This window comes from Rattus rattus, chromosome 12, assembly GCF_011064425.1.
Source record: "Rattus rattus isolate New Zealand chromosome 12, Rrattus_CSIRO_v1, whole genome shotgun sequence".
NCBI classification, from domain to species: domain Eukaryota; kingdom Metazoa; phylum Chordata; class Mammalia; order Rodentia; family Muridae; genus Rattus; species Rattus rattus.
In genome coordinates, this window is record NC_046165.1 from 72,490,086 (window position 1) to 72,506,786 (window position 16,701).

At 43.9% G+C, this 16,701-nt stretch overlaps 1 protein-coding gene across 1 annotated transcript; it reads right to left on the minus strand.

The window, feature by feature from the left end:
* Positions 1-374: 374 nt before the first annotated feature.
* On the minus strand, positions 375-11,527 carry Parp2 (poly(ADP-ribose) polymerase 2). The gene is made up of 16 exons (XM_032918032.1): positions 11,417-11,527; positions 9,210-9,347; positions 8,852-8,922; positions 7,737-7,787; positions 5,840-5,936; positions 5,388-5,463; positions 4,715-4,817; positions 3,853-4,003; positions 3,507-3,645; positions 2,672-2,735; positions 2,457-2,591; positions 2,104-2,231; positions 1,857-1,956; positions 1,221-1,319; positions 872-996; positions 375-642 (listed from the first exon to the last, which is right to left on the minus strand). Exons 1-16 carry the CDS (start codon positions 11,454-11,456, stop codon positions 483-485), a joined length of 1,677 nt encoding a protein of 558 aa, XP_032773923.1. The 5' UTR covers positions 11,457-11,527; the 3' UTR covers positions 375-482.
* Between the last annotated feature and the right edge of the window lie 5,174 nt (positions 11,528-16,701).

The window sequence follows — 16,701 nt, forward strand, 5'->3', positions numbered from 1 at the left end:
CTAAGACAGCCGGGTATCTACAGTGAGATCCTGTCTTAAAAGACAAAATGAGGGGCCAGTGTAGTGACTTAGTTAATAAATGCACTGGCTGCACACAGATACTTCAGACACACACACACATTCTTAAAAATAAATCTTAAAAAAAGCAGAGTGTGGCTGCACTGCCTGTAATCCAGCATTGGAGGGCAAAGGACTGAAGGGCTGGGACTTGCTAAGCATCAGCCTTTCTCCAGATTCAGAGCCCTGTATCAAGGAGAGTGTGCAGAGTGTTAGTGCACACACCCAACACCTTCCGCTGGCCTCCATGTGTGCACACAGGCGTGCACAACACAAAGAATGAGTGCTTGGAGAAGTAAAACCCAAAGAAGCCATAGTTAAGATTTATACGATTTTATTACACAAAATATCAAAAAGTTTAAGAACAAAGTATTGCTTGGTTTTTGTTTGAAGATTAGATTCTCTCTGGCTTGTTTGATCAACATTCACCACAGCTGCAGAAAATTAAATTGAATCTTTAGAAGGTATCGCATATGGACCTGGTTGGGGCTATACACAATAAACTCATTGTAGTTGAGGGTGTACCCCTCTGGATTGAGAATTCCTGTGTCACTTGCTGGTCCTAAGGGCACTGTACTCCCATTCCTGCCAAGTAGAAGAAAATATGTCAAATCAGCATTTTGTCCAGAGTTGAAATAGACAGTAGATTGATTCTTAACAATTAGAAGTAGTCTTCGGGGCTGGGGATTTAGCTCAGCGGTGGCGCTTACCTAGGAAGCGCCAAGGCCCTGGGTTCGGTCCCCAGCTCCGAAAAAAAAAAAAAAAGAGCGGGGGAAGAAGTAGTCTTCCAGTAGCCTCAGGTCAGAGTACTTACAGGGTGATGAAGTGGGCGGGGCTGGGAGCCATCTTTCCCATCCCCTTGGTGCTATGCTTGCCCTGAAGCAATCCTTCTGCCTTAGGATTGGCCTCCAGCAGTTCATTACACTGACCCAGAGCCACCTGCAGAGCAAGAGATCCCAGAATGCCTGCTGTACCCGGTCAAGAACAGGTGCTTCTGAAGCCACCCAGAGCATTCTGATTTGTAGTTTACTCCTTTACTTTAGCAGAAGAGTCTAATGCAATGGGAACCCCATTCCATGTGAATTTCTTGAACCCAAAGTCAAATTTTCTCAGTGAAAAATCTGACAGTAAATTAGAGATCGTAGCTGTGCCCTTTGCCTTACCTCTGACAGAAGAAGCAATCCTGTATTGTTCAGGCGAGAAGCAAAGCAGTAATTGGCACTCTTGGAAGACATGTCGGCAAAGTAGATTCCTTTCCCAAACTGAAATATATCAACAGAACTGGAGATCAGCTGTCTAATCCACTCTGTGAGAAGGTCCTGGCATGGGGGACACTTTTAAGCCCTGTACTCAGAAGGCAGAAGCAGGCAGATCTCTGAGTCTGAGTGCAGCCTGGTCTACACAGCACGTTGCGGACTACACAGCGAAACCCTGTCTCAAACCAAAACCAAAAAACCAACCAACCAACCAACCAACCAACCAACCAAAATTCTATGAGGAGGAAGACAGCATTGAATATGAGGCTCTGTTCTCATAAACACAACATACTCCCTCCCCCACTGTCCTTTCCCTATCAGTTCAAGAGACAACAAAAACAGCTAGACTTTTGCCTTTGGGGAGAAAAGACATATCTTTTTTAGAATTTAAAGAAAGAGGGACACAGCAAAACTACTATGTGGTTTTTAGTGAGAGGTTTTAACTCTTTCCAAGAAGTACCACCTAATCCTGGGTAGGAGACCAAAGTTATTATTGTCCATTTTCGTCTCCCTTTGGGCTCCTAGCCTTCAATCTCTACTTACCATATAACCTGTGATGGGAGCCTCAGGTGGGGCGACTCTAAGTCCGTGGCTCAGGATCCCCACCCAGTTACTCAGCCTGGAACCATGCCAGAGCAGCATCCTAAGAAAGAGCCATTAGTTTTCTCTTCTGCAAACATCAATCTCAAATACAAGACAAACCAACACAGAGCTGCCTCTGCCACCCTCCAAACTGCTTCACTGCCTTTCAGCCAAGGAAATGCCTACTCAGCCCAGAGCTGACTCAGACCTGTTAGGAAGGTCCTTTCTGAAGGCCTCTTTCTCCCCTTCCTTCTCTACTTCGAAAACTTCCAGCAAGGTCATAGTATAGTCCTTATGTGTAGGAGCATGGGTAGACTGTAGGTACTGGGAAATCACCTATGGAAAAGAATTACGAATAGCAAATGTGCACTCCGTAAGAGACTGGACTGAGCTGAAGGACGCAGGGCTTCTGAAGCTGGCAGAACTTTCTGTCCCCAACCAAACAAGCCTCACAATGAGTTAGAAAGGGCTCTACATTCCCAAGTTGCTGGTAAATACAGGGATGGGAAGGACAGGTTTGACTGGAGTAAGACTGTGAAGATAAATGACTGTTTTTATTACTTTGAACTCATGACTTTCATGGTCCAGAGGACGCAAAGCACATCGTAGGTTTCTATAGTGTTGGTCCAGTGGGTGTTCTAGGCCTTGGCGCTCTGACTTCACCAGCTTAAGGGCAATTTCAATGTCTCCCAATGCCTAAGAAAATGAAATAAAGAATCAGTGTGAAGGAACTCAGGAGAAGAGACTGGGAACTTCCAAATGCATTCACAGCTCACCTCCAGCAGTTTTACTTTGTCTGACAGTTCTTTCTCTGTCCGGATTACAGGAGGGATGGAGAGTCTAAGGACAGATACCATCACAATGAGCAGTCTGATTTGTGGATACAAGATGCATGACTGAAAAACAGGTCCTTGGAAAGCTGATATTTGTCTTCTTACTAAAGAGAAAAGAGCTGGTCCTGGTGGTGTACACCTTTAATCCCAGACTCAGGAGGAGGGGTAGGAAGATGTGAGTTGAGTTCCAGGACAGCCAGGACTACATAGAGACACTTTTGTCTCAAAACAAACAAGTAAACAAATAAAGAAACAAAGGGTTTCCTATTTGAAAGAGAGAGACCTGTGAAGACTTCAAAGCCCAAGTATATAAACCAGTCATTTGGATTCAGAAAGGTGTTATTTGTGAGATTACAGCCTTCTTAAAGAACAGAAGGGGTAGGATTTGCAAGGTGTTTTCTCAGTGGTTAGATATAGACTTTCCATGTTTTTGCATTTTAAGCGTTTCATTTTTTATTTTGTGTGGTCGGGGTCCATTCTCTCTTGAGTTGGTAGCATTCACTTGGTCAGGAATACAGTTCTAATAAGTTGGGAAATTATGCCCCATATTTCTTTTGTTTTGTCCTTGAGATAAGAGTCAAGGCTGGCCTTAAACTCACTAGGTAGCTTTTCCCTGCCTCCTGAGTGCTGGCGTCCCTTATTCTAAGCTAGCTACAAATCATACTGGATCCAGTTCTATTTAGGACAAATAAAAAATTAAGAGAACCATAGCCTCTGTGGCCGCTTACGGCACAAAAGGTGAGTAGAAGAGCAAAGTAAAGAGACAGCACGACCTTACCCAAAGTCATGAGGGATCCGGGTGTAGAATTCATTGCATGCCTCAACAAGCGCTCGCCCATGCTGGCCAGCGCGGAGACAATCCTCAATCTTCTTGAGAGACTGGTAGCCTGCCTTGATCTGCGCCACTGTCAGTTTTCCTGGAGGCCCAGTCAGAGATCAGACTCCAGAGTAGGGTCCCATCCTCGTATAGTGTATATCCCTGCCCAATAACAAGTCAATTCCTCGCAACCCCCTTCTCGATCCCGTTTCCCTCACTCAGGACTTTCAGTAAACTGCAACTAGCGATGAGATTGCTCACTGCAGAGACAGGACAATGAGGGGCTGGGGCAGAGTCTGAGTCCTACCGAGTGGGGCCCTCTTGGTGTCATACTTCATCTCAATCATCATCTCTTCCATGGTCTGCACGTTACAGATCAACGTTAGCAGCTCCTGGACTCGGAGATCCAGCTGTGACTCTGGCTTCGAAGTTTCCTCTTGTTTTGTTTTATTTTCATCCTGTAGCAAAATAAACACCACTTCTAACAACTGTAGGGAGCAGTTCCACTGTTATCCTCTGTGCTCGAATGCTGCTATGTTTCTATTAGGAATCTAGTTAGAGTAGCCAATGTGATTTCCACCCTGATTTGTTAGTGCTCCCTCACAGTGAAGCACTCAAAGGGAGAACAAAAGGCCCTTTCAACAATGTCTTTAAGTTATGTAAACACAGCTCTTACACCCCAGATCTTCTGATCATATTAATACAAGTTTCTTAATTTTCAGATCTATGAGTTTTTAGGAAACTTCTCAGCATCCTGGAAACCCATTTGTGAAAATTATTTTTCTTTCTTTTTGTGATTCTTAGTTTTGAACCCAGGGCCTTGTGCATGCTGGGCAAACATTCTACTTCAGATCCTGCACTTCAAGTCCTTCACAGTGATAAAGCTAGTTTAAATAGCTTCTCAGTTTGGTCATTTATTGATCTTCTCTGGGTCTATAACACTGAACTTCTAGAAGCAGGCATTGGATTTCAAAAGAATTCTAGTACATAACAGAGAAGACCAGAAAGGCATATTCTAGTCCTTTGTGATCAAAGATGAGAGAGAGTTATCTCAGAGGTGGGAAGCAGCAGTGACTCCTACTATCCCAGCCTCTTTTGGTCTTGGCCTGATCTCCAGTGCCTGGCTAGAACTCCCCGACTCAGAGACTCCTTCTGCAGAGCCAGCGTACCTGCGTGCTGGCAGCATAGTCCATCTGCAACATGTCGTATTTTCCAGGTACTTTCTCAAAGTTCTCACGATCCTCCCAATTGTTTTTAGTTTTGTCAAGGAATCTGTGGAGCCCAAGGTAGTGGGAAAATCATATGAATCAAGGTTCATTGTCAGAGGGAGGCATACAGAAATTCCCCAACGTAGTTTCTCAATAATTTGTGTCTCCTCACAGCTCAGGCCCACCTCAGTGTTTGGTAGTGTGAACTGTAAATCAGGACACTGAATGGACAGAAATACCAGAACAAAGGAGTCATGCAGAACTGGGAGAAAAGAAAAGTTTCCCAGGCTTCCCAAAAGCCCGGAGACAGAATGTATAGAAGAACAGGTAGATAAGCAATACTTCTAGACAGGAGACATGCTTCTAGATTCGAGAAAGTCTGTTCTCAAAATCAACCCCACAAGTTTAATGCTGGTGTCTCTAATTTCTTAGATTTGCTTGCTATGTTTAAAAAATATTCTTCTGGTCAACTTCCAGGTTGATTTAATCACTGGCTGAAGGTACAACTTCATGCTTTAATCACAGGGAGTCAGAATAGCGATGAATGAGCATCTATGCCAAATCATCCTTGCAGGAAACATTGCAACAGGAGAGAGCCAAGAAGGGCATGTTTTTAAACTCAGTTAGCACTTACTTTTTCTGAAATATTTCTTTTGCTTTGTTGAGGTCACCAGAACAAGCCACCAAGCTGTGCTGCCCTGTTTTCCCAACTGCAAAGTAAATGCCATACATAGGATGGTTCCTTGCCCTAGACCCCGAGTGTAGCTCTCCAGTAGTAACAAGTCATCTCTCTACGGTCTCTGCTTATTGTCTGACTAATAGGCAGGGAGAGAGGAGGGAAAGGTGAAGGGGCTTAGGCAAGCCATCACACTGATACAAGTTACCGCTAAGTGTCACAGCCTATAAGCAGCTGTCAGTCCAGTACAGGGGTCTTCTCAATCTCACCAAGCTTCCCAATGTAGATGCCTGCCACTCCCCAACCTCAAAAGCCCATCTGGATTCCTGAGCCATTCGGAGACCTAAACCTGCTCACTGCATTGCCTCTGGGGTTCTGAATGACAACTCAATCCATCATGGAGCTTTTACCTCGGCCCCACCTCATCCACACACTGAAGTTCTTCTGGGCATCATCTTCTAACAGCTGGATAAGGTAGTACTTGTTGTTGTTGAACTGGAGATTGGTCTGTGACAAGTGGGAGAACAGTAACATAAAAGGAGTTAGTTCTACAACTGGAGGTCACAGTACCCGCAGTATTTCTTTTGTTATAGCTGTCCAGTAATTGCCACAGTGAAAAGCACAGCATGAAGAAACAAACAGATCTTGAGAGAATAAGGATAGAAACAGGAACTTAACATTTCACTCTTGGAAATTAAAGTGGATCTTGGAAGCTTCCTGAAACCCACTACCCAACCTCCTACATTAATGGAATCCCCTCGATGGCTCCCTCCATAGACATTTTTTGCTCTACATTGTTAAGACAGGGTCTCTCATGAACCTGGAGCTCACAGGCAAGCCCATGTGTCCTCTTGTCTCTGTCTCCTTGTTGCTAGGACTCAAATATAAGCCACTGTATTCAGCTTGTTACTTAGGTGCTGGGGATCCAAACTCAGGTCCTCAGGTATATACTGCAAGAGTTAGTGACTCAGGCAGCTCTGGCCTGGCTTATGATAGTTTAGGTATAAGTAACACAAAGGAATACTAGTGAGCTGTAAAATGACATATATTAGATTGAAGCAAGTGGCTGGGAGAAAACCCAGTCAGGAAAGTACATGCTAAACAATCATTAGACCTTGAGTTCAATCCCCAAAACCCACGTGAAAACTTGAGCATGGCAATGCACATTTGGAATCCCAGCTCTGAGTTGGCAGACACGGGTAAGCATACATTTGTACTCACAAGCACAAAAGTAGATACATTCAAATATGAGTCATATCCAGGAAATAAATTAACAAAGAAAATATCTATTCAAAACAATGAGCGTGTGCGAGAGAAAGATGAAGACACACACAGACAGAGAGACAGAGACGACTAGGGGCTGGAGAGATGGTTCAGTGGTTTAAAATACTGGCTGTTCTTCCAGAGGACCTGGGTCTAATTCCCCGCACCCACATGTCAGCTCACAAATGTCTGTAACTCCAGTTCTAGGGAATCTGACACCCTCACACAGACACACTTGTAGGCAAAACACCAACACATAAAATAAAAATGAATCACTGATAAAAGATTGGTTAGGGATCTAGCTCTGTGTAGAGCCTTGTTTGACAAGTACAAGGCACTGGGTTTGGTCTCTCGAACTGGGAGAAAAAAAAGAAACAGAAAATTGTGGTGCACACACTTATAACTCTAACTCTTAGGAGGCTGAGGCCAGCCTGGTCTACAGTGACTGCCAGGCTGGTAAGGGCAGCACGGCAACACACACATGCAAAGATCAGGGTTGGTGGGCTCCACACATGTGCTGGGGTGTGTGTGCCTCCTCCCACCAGGCATACACAACAATAATAGCTTTTAAATAAAAAAAAACAAAACAAAACAGTAACTATACATGTTTAAAATGCCAGTATGAACTGGGTTAGATAGCTGTGTCCCTACAGGATCCTAGTCCTATAGATATGGAAGCGGGAGGACTGCAAGTTCAAGGCCTGTCTGGGCTACACAGACAGAACCCCACAAAACAAAACAACATAAAATTTTTACCATGGGCAAAAAGTAAATCATAATATAATTGAAAGTCAATGTCAATTTTGGGAAAATGGGAGCCATTTATATTATGAGGAACCTCTAATAACCTGGGCAAGCCAAGGGCTCAGTGGGTAAAGGCACTCCCTGCCAAGTCCACCAATACTGGGAATAAGGGCGTGTACCACTATACCCGGCTGAGAACTAACTCAAATTGTCCTTTGTTCTCCACACAAATAAACTAAATAAATGTGATTTTTAAAATGAAAAAGAAATTCCCACAATTCGAATGACCCGTCCTCTTACTTGATTTAACATGACGTCATAGACATCATCTCCTTCACAATACACATGAGCCTGGGAAGAGAGAAGACAGGTAGCATCAATGCACTCAGTCTTAGGGAAACAGTGAGAGCCCCCCCAATGCTTTAAGGTTTATTTTCCAGCACATCCGATGTGTTTTCCATGAAGGAAAATGGAAATGGATGTTCTATACAGACTATCATTGTTATAATTAAAACATAGTAACTTCTAATTACAGAGACCTAAAAGAGTCTACCTCAGAGTAAACCTGCTTTCTAAGTAGGCTTGTTTCTAGATCCTTCTAACCGTTTCCCCTCCATCAGTAACTCATGCCATTCCATGGTAGTTTATCATCAAAATCACACTCTCAACTGGACGATGGTGGCTCACACTTTCAGTTCTAGCTGTTGGGGATCTGCAGAGGCAGGTGGATCTCTGAGTTTGAGACCAGCCTGATCTACAGGGTGAGTTCCAGGACAGGTAGGGTTACACAGAGAAACCCTGTCTCAAAACCAAACCAAACCAAACCAAACCAAACCCAAACAAAAGGACCACACTGTCATCTCTTAACAATGATAACATTTCCTGGGTGAAAAAGGAAACACACAGTGGAAAGCTGATGGCAGACCCGGTAGCGATTAAGTTACTTTTCTGTGAATTTCTTCACATTTTTAAAAACTAAATCTATCCATTCTTTATTTTACGTGTGAGTGTTTTGCTTGAGTGTGTCTATGTATGCATGTATGTATATCATGCATGCATGTATGTATGTATGTATGTATACCATGTATGTATGTATGTAAGCACTTGCATGACTTGTCAGAAGAGTGCATCATATCTCCTAGAAATGGAGTCACAAATGGTTGTAAGTTGCCATGTGGGTGCTGAGAATCAAACCCAGGTCCTTTTGAAGAACAATAAATGCTCTTAACTACTGGGCCATTTCTCCAGGCTCAATATTCTGCTAAATTGAAACTCATCACCCCTACTTCTCAACTCTGGAGGAAAGTAATCACTGGCAATATTTTAGGAAGCATTTTTAGATGAGTGCCAATGATAGTCATAGGGGAATCGGAATAAAACAAAAGAACTCTGCTTTCCGTTCCCGATGCTTTTACCTTTCCGACCTTGGATGTGCACTCTGGGTCTACAGGAGCTCGGCCCTTTACGAGCAGGGTCTTCACAGAGTCTGTGGGAACACAAATATGCACTGCCATTACCGATGTGGGGATCAAGAGAGCGGTTCCAGCTAGAAAGTGGTCATAATTAACTTCGCCCTTCTCCAGCAGCTTCTTCTGCCTGCCTATCCTAATCCATTCAAACCTAAGAAAATAAAGATTCAGCAAAGTAGATTGGTGCTGCAGAATGCCCAAGGGATAGAGAAATTAATTATGTCCTCAAAGAGGGAAGGAACAAACATCATCCCAATTCTTCCGGAGACTCGAGAGTTGTCCCACGTCCTCCCTGGTCCATTACCTTGCTTGCCTTTTGTCCTGTCTGTGTCCTTCCCTCCAGCCGCAGGCCCCTTTTTCTGGCACGTGCGCACTTTCTTGCCAGGAGGAGAGTCATCTGTTGCTCTGTTGCCATTATCAACTTTCTTGGCTTCATTTAGCACTGATGGCAGGAATAGTATAAAAGAATTACTACACTATGAATATGATGTAACTTGGACAACACTGAAGCAAAATAAAAGCACAGGAAAACTAGAGGGATGTGAAAAGGAAAGGCAGTCCCTCCTATCCCAGAGTCTGGTTGAAGCCTCTCTGCAGTGGAGAAGCAAGAATTCCAGCCCAACTAACGTGCTAGGAAGGCTGCTAACACAGATCTTCCGATATTTTCATGTTAAAATGACAATAAATTGGCTGACAGCCTGAAGGACTATTACAATGGGCTTGGGTTCATTTCTCTTCCATTTTATGGGAGTCTTATACAGAGCACAAACATAGTTTATAGTGCTGATAACCTAACTTCCTGCATCCCTTATCATGTGGACTTGGACGCTGGAATTCTGTCAGATCCACCTCAGGAACTATGATCTCATTTAAATTATTTAACAACTCTTTGAAGAGCCAAAGATCGCAAAATTGTACATACATGTCTATTATAAAGACAGTGAAGGGTGATGCTTCTCTGAGAAGCCCACCTTCATGTTCTGTGGCATCTCTCTTCCCAGGCATTTTTCTTTTAACCCTTGTGCTTAAAACGTATGTCGATATCTCCTTTAATAAACAAACTCCCAACTCTGGTCCATCTTGCGTACTCCTGAAAGTTCTTTCTACTTTAAAGCCAAGAATACTAGGTTTGCCTGAGTAGAGGTCTCTGGAAAACTTAGGTTTCTGTCAAGAGGCAGCAGAGTTGTCTCCTCCCTTGACTTCTAACAAACTTAAAAACCAAAACAAGCGCAAAAAACTCAAAAGGTTATTATTTCATTTTATGTGTATGGGTGTTTTGTCTGTATATATGTATGTGCACCATGTGCATGCTTGGTATATCTGGAGGTCTGGTAGGGTGGTTATGACCTGCCATGTAGATTTTTGGACTCAAACCTAGGCCCTCTACAAGGGCAACAAGTGGCTTTTAGCACTGAGCTAACTCTCCAGCACCCCCCTCCCCGCAAGAAAAAATGTCAGGGCCTCTCTATACAGCCCTGGCTGTCCTGGAACTCACACAGCTCCTCCTGCCTCTGCCTCACCTGTGCTAGCATTAAAGGTGTTAGGCCAACATGTCCATCAGGCTCATAAATTCCTTTAAAGAAAGAATTTAAAGTGGCTAGAGAGGTGGGTCAGTGATGAAGAAGCTCCCCCACTCTTCCAGAGGATCTGGATTTGAGTTCCATCTCTCACATGATAGATCACAACTGTCAGTAACTTTAGTTCCAGGGTGGGTGGTGGGTGGGGTGGGGGGTGTCCAACACTTCCAGGCACATACTTGGTGCACATATATACATGCAGATAAAACACACATACAGATGAAATAATTTTTAAAGAAATAATTTAAGATGTTGGTTTGAACACATACAAATAACTTGCACACAACTCACTGAGCAATACTGCCTAAATTGTTATCCTGACAGGTTTATTAATAATAGGATAAAATAAGTTCATTACATGGGTCTCATAGTCTTTAATACTTTCCTTCAAACTAGACCACTTCATCATGATTATCAGCAAAGTTTTCGAAGGTCTGGACCGACCAGCTTACAACCTGGGTTGCTTCTTGGAGCTTCAGAACCTGGAAGTTCATTGTACTTCAGTTGACCGAGATATAGAATCGAGACCACAGACATCGTATACAGTCCATAGACAACAATTCTAAGATTCGAATTTTACTTTCTGAGATCGGATCTATCTTAAAAGGTTGACGTAAGTAGTAAGCTCTTTACTTACGTAAGAGTTTATCCGTTCGCAATGCTAGGGTCAATAACGAAGACTTTTGAAAAACTGAATGACATAAGGCTATTTACAATACTTGGCATAAATTTACAGTTACGGGTCCTCTACCTAGAGAGGTGGGTCAGTGATGAAGAAGCTCCCCCAGTCTTCCAGGGGATCTGGATTTAAGTTCCATCTCTCACATGATAGATCACAACTGTGATCTATCTTTGTACTGAACTGTAATAAGAAAAAGCGAGGGGCTCCCTGTGACTGTAGGCCGAGCACTCTGCCTGCGAACTGAGGTCTCACCTTGTCTTCCACAGCCAGATCTCCGCCGCCGCGGCGCCATAGCGCTTGAAGGACGACGTCATCATCCTTTGCCGGGATGCGCGGGCTTCTCGTTCGGAGCTGGAGCCTGGGCTAGAGCGCATGCAAATTACACGCTGTGCTTTGTGGGAAGTCACCGCAAGTGTTAAATTCACTCTCTTTTGGAGTCTTATTATGGCGGCAGGTCTCCACCTTCCAAGTGGGCGGGGGAAGCTCATCAGCGGGGCCACGCGCTGAGTGCTCGTCACTCCATCGGCCCCTGGGAAGGTCTGAGACTGGGGCCTCCCGCGGCCCTAACCGGGCCCTCCCCGAGTGGGGAGGTGAGTTCCCAGAGAGCAGGGCTCCACGCGTGGGCAGACTGGGCAGGAGAAGCCCCCGGGTGGGCGGATGCCTCCCTCGCCGGGGCTTGGAACAGACTCACGGCCAGCAGCTCGAGTTCAATGGCTGAGGTGAGGCACCTCGCGGGCCTCATAACCCAATTCAGACTACTCTCCCCCGCCTTTTTGGTTCCGGACGACTGTGTAGAGCAAATCTGGATTAAACTATAAAAATTCTAGAAGGGAGTTTGACAACATTTAGCGAAATGATATGCACCCTCCCCCATCGCTGGATTACTGAGCTGTACTTTAACCATTTGTCTAGCAAAAATAAATGTAGCTCATACCTCCGTGTAGCTTGTTATTGGAAAATATGTTTATCACAAAAGCAAAACGAACCTGTTGCTGTAAGAAGTACTCAGGAAAATAGCATGTAATATCATAGGAAATCATAACAAAGGAGCAGGCTAGGAATTCCTCACGAAGTAAATGAGCAGAGTTGAGCTACATCCAAGGACACGGAGCAAAGAGAAGCAATTAAGATAGGGGTGGAATAGAGCTCATACCAAGCTCGGCTTTCCTTACAAAGGCCAGGAGCTGTGACTTAACTGGTGTGTAGACGCCTCAGGTTGATGAATGACCAAACTCAAAAATAAAAACATTGTTTACAATTTCCTGTCCTAGTCTCCTCCAGATCTCCATCCAATTAACTCCGTGCCTTCTTGAAAAGAGGCAAATAAATAAATAAATAAGAAAAAATAAAAAGCACAAATGTGCATACACAGAAACACAAACTCAGTAGAAGAAAAAAGTCGGGTGTGGTGGCACACACCTTTAATCCCAGTGCTTGGGAGTCGGACCTCTGAGCTCAAGGCTAGCCTGGTCTGTAGGGTGAATTTGGGACATCCAGGGCTAGAGAAAAAGCCTTGTGAAAAAAAAACAAAAGAATAAAAATTAAAGAAAAAAACACAAGAGACGTATACGCTCACTCGAATGTGGAGGGCGGCGCACACGGTGTACACACACATACGCACACACCCCATATCAGTAGTGTGCAGAGTACCTTCCAGTACCATGAGAATTAGTTAGTTAGCAGGGATGAAAGCTCTAGATAGGTACTAGCTCAACCCCTCCATATTCAGCGAGGTATGTCAGTATCAGTTTTTTAGCAATACAACCTTACCATCAGTTTGCAAACAATGCTTTGGCAGTAGCCTGGGGGTTTCCATGCAGCCTCTTTGGCCAACAACTCACAAAGATGTAACCAGTTCCTGGCACTGCAGGCTTCTCTTGGGGCTGACAGATGTCTAGTTGAGGCTTTCCTTTCATACATGTATGTGTGCTTTAAGAAGCTTCTACAGTAGTAGGTTTCCATGTGACCTGTACTTATTTGTTCCTTCCTGTGTCCCACCCCATCACCTCTCTTCTCCACCCCCTCCCCATTTAATCCTCCAGCTCCAGCCTCCCCTTGTTTCTCCATAGTTATATATTCTATTTCCCTTCACTTGGAGATCCTCCCTCCTCCCTCCTCCCTCCTCCCTCTTCCCTCCTCCCCCCTCTCTCTCCTCCCCCCCTCCCTCCTCCCTCCTCCCTGACTCTATACCTAGCCTCTGTGGTTACATTGGATTGCAGCAGGCCTATGGAAGGATTAAAAGCTAACATCTACATATCAGAGAAGACATATTTGCCTTTTTAGGTCAGGGTTACCTTACTTAGGATGAATTTTCTCCCTAATGCCATCCATTTTCTGTGATTTTCAGAATTTCTTCGTCCTCTTCTTGTTCTTTCTTTCCTCCTTCTGTTCTTCCTCCTCTTCCTCCTTCTCTTCTTGTCTCCTCCTCCTCTTGTCCTCTCTTCTTCTTCACAGGGTTTCTCTGTGTAGCTCTGTTTTTTCCTGGGACTCACTCTGTAAACACGGCCTTGAATGCAGGGATTAATCCACCTCCCTCTTCCTTCCCAGTGCCAGGATTAAAGGTGTGTACCACCATTCCTGATCCCTAATTTCTTTTTATTTATATCTTTTTAACAGATAAGTAGTATTTCATTGTATGGAATACCATTGTATGGTACCATACTTTTTCCCCTTATCCATTATCTCTTGATGGACTTCTAAGGCTATTTCTAATCCCTGGCTATTATGAACAGCGGCAATGAACATGGATGAACAAGTGTCTTTGTAATAGGATGAAGCTCTTGGATATGCCCAAGAGCGGTACATAACTGGAACTTGGGGTGGATCTGTTCTTGGTTTCCTGAAGAAATGCCACACTGATTTCCACAGTGGCTGTGCAAGTTTTCACTTTCCCAGTAATAGATTTGTGCTTTCCTTTTCCTACATCTTTGCCAGCATGAGCTGGCATTTGTTCTGTTGATCTTGGTCCTCTCATGTGGGTAAGATGGAGTAGTTTTGATTGGCATTTCCCTGATGCTGACCCTTGCTTTGGTGATCTTTAACTGTTCATGCCTGTGCTCCATCCTCTGAGATTTCTTTGTTTAGATCTGTACCCCATTTTTAAAATGGACTATTCATTTTCTTGATGTGTACTTTAAATTTTAAATGTATTTTAGATATTAAACCTCTATTGGATATGTACTTGGTAAAGATCTTTTCTCGTTCTATTGAGTGCTTCTTTGAATGAGGTGTCCAGTTGCTATACAGATAGCACATAAAGCTTACATACATCAAGGGAAAGCCTAACTTCAAGGGCAACCTGTTAATCCTACCCTTGTCGTGTTGTGCTGCAATAATTTTAAATTGGGGGGATGGAGGCTTAGATGTGTACAGTATCCTCATTCTATTTTGAAGGATAAGCATTAAACCACCCATTAATAAGTGTATTGTTAGCTTGAAGATTGCCCTGGATACGATTTCTAACTTGGATTCTTATGGACTGTTTATAATTGGACCTATTACCTTGCATAAATTAGCCATGCTGAGGTTGCAAAAGGGCGAGAGGTTCCTCAGGATGGAAATTGTCTGGAATAGGACAAGGGCATGCCCAAACCGCTTCAGTTATCTGTGTTTCCTTGTGTTGTGATCCAGAAAGAGATTTCATGTAGGAATCAGTCTTAAAATAAAAGTTGGGTCTCGAGCAGTCCCTCAGCACAGTTTAAGATCGGGAGGAGGAGGAGGAGAGTCCTTGAACTCAGCCAATCAGGTTCGGAAGCTCATTACTTAGGTAGCTTCCCGTCATTCAACGTTCTCTATCTCTTGCTTCTGGTGGTCTGGTAAGTGCGCAGTTAATTTCGATCTCTGGTTTTAAAGTTCGTATCTCTGGTTTTTAATTTCTCGTTCTTTTGAGGAGTCTAGCCAGGGGGAGAGGATTTTACTTCAGGTTAGCGCTGGAGTTTGTGAGTTGAGAAGAGCTACATTTCTGCTTTGGCAGGTTAGGGGAGTGCAGGCAGGTGGATTACCTGGTTTGTTTCCACGTGGGCCTCGGCAGTCCTGGGTTTGTCAGTTTTTCCGAGGCCAGGTGACCCAGAAACAGTACGTTCTACCTCGTGCACAGAGTTCCTGAATCTGGGGAAAACCTCGGCATCGTTTTTTTTTTTTCTAATTGGGAAAGGCACCGTTACTACCCGGCGCTAATCTGGGGCGATCCTGGGAGCGTGAGTTCAGCCTCTGTTTTTAGTTCTCTGGTGGATGTTGTGGGAACACGATCTTGGCGCATTTGTGAACCTTTTGTGAATAGTGTTTGTTGTAGTATTTTGCTCAGACCGTGTGTTGAGACTAGATAGTAAACTCTGAGGACAGGTGAGTTAACAAACCCTAGGAGGGCTAACGGTGGCATCTATGTCCTAAAATACTTAAGACACTTTGAGAAAGACCAGTTATCTTAGCTTTGTGCAAGCCGATATTCAAATTGTGGCGCCTGGGTCTGCTCTGGTGTTCCGCTCGGAGGATAGTGTGAGCCATTTCGGGCTTCCTTTGTGAAGAGCGAACAAAATACACCCTAGTTGGTATATAGTAAATGCTAAGTACTTTGCAAAAGCAAGCTGTAAATTTATAATGTCTCACGTTGTGGATTTTTTTTCCTAATAAAAAGTTTTCTTCTAATGACCTTATGTGTGGCGCTCACAAGACTTCTGGTTTTTTTTTTTTTTTTTTTGGTTGGTTGGTTTTTTTAATCCTTGATACTAGTTTGAATGTAAAGTTTGTTTTGTTTTTGTTGAGACATGGTTTCTCTGTAGCTATGGCTGTCCTGGAACTCTTCGTAGACCAGGTTGGAACTCAGATCTGCTCTCCTCTGCCTCCTGCGTGCTGGGATTAAAGGCATGGGTCACCACCGTTAGGCTGGATATTCTTTTTTTTTTTTTTTTTTCCGGGGCGGGGGACCGAACCCAGGGCCATGCGCTCGCTAAGCAAGCGCTCTACCGCTGAGCTAAATCCCCAACCCCGTTGGATATTCTTTTCTAACTATTTTTAACTAAGTCTGTACATGTTGGTGGTATATACATACAGTATGCAGGTGTCTTAACCATCAGTAGCTTTAGCTCCAGGAGATCCAATGTCACACTGGCACACATACATGCAGGCAAAACCGTTTGTTAACAAATAGATATAAGTAGCATAGTGTAAGTTCTACAAAACAGTAGATAAGTGCATTCACCACATCTTCCTCCACATAAAGACTAAGAGGTAATGGTTACTTACCAAAGCACTACCCATTAGACTATGCAGTTTGTATTTGTCAACTAGATCTTTTTTCAAAGCTTTACTTTTTTTTTTCTTTTTTTCGGGGCTGGGGATTGAACCCAGGACCTTGCGCTTTCTAGGCAAGCGCTCTACCACTGAGCCAAATCCCCAACCCCCTCAAAGGTTTATTTATTGTGTATTCAGCATTCAGCCTGAATATATGTCTACCTGCCAGAAGAGGGCATCGGATCCCATTACAGAAGGTTGTGAGCCACCATGTGGTTGCTGGGAATTGAACTCAGGACCTCTGGAAG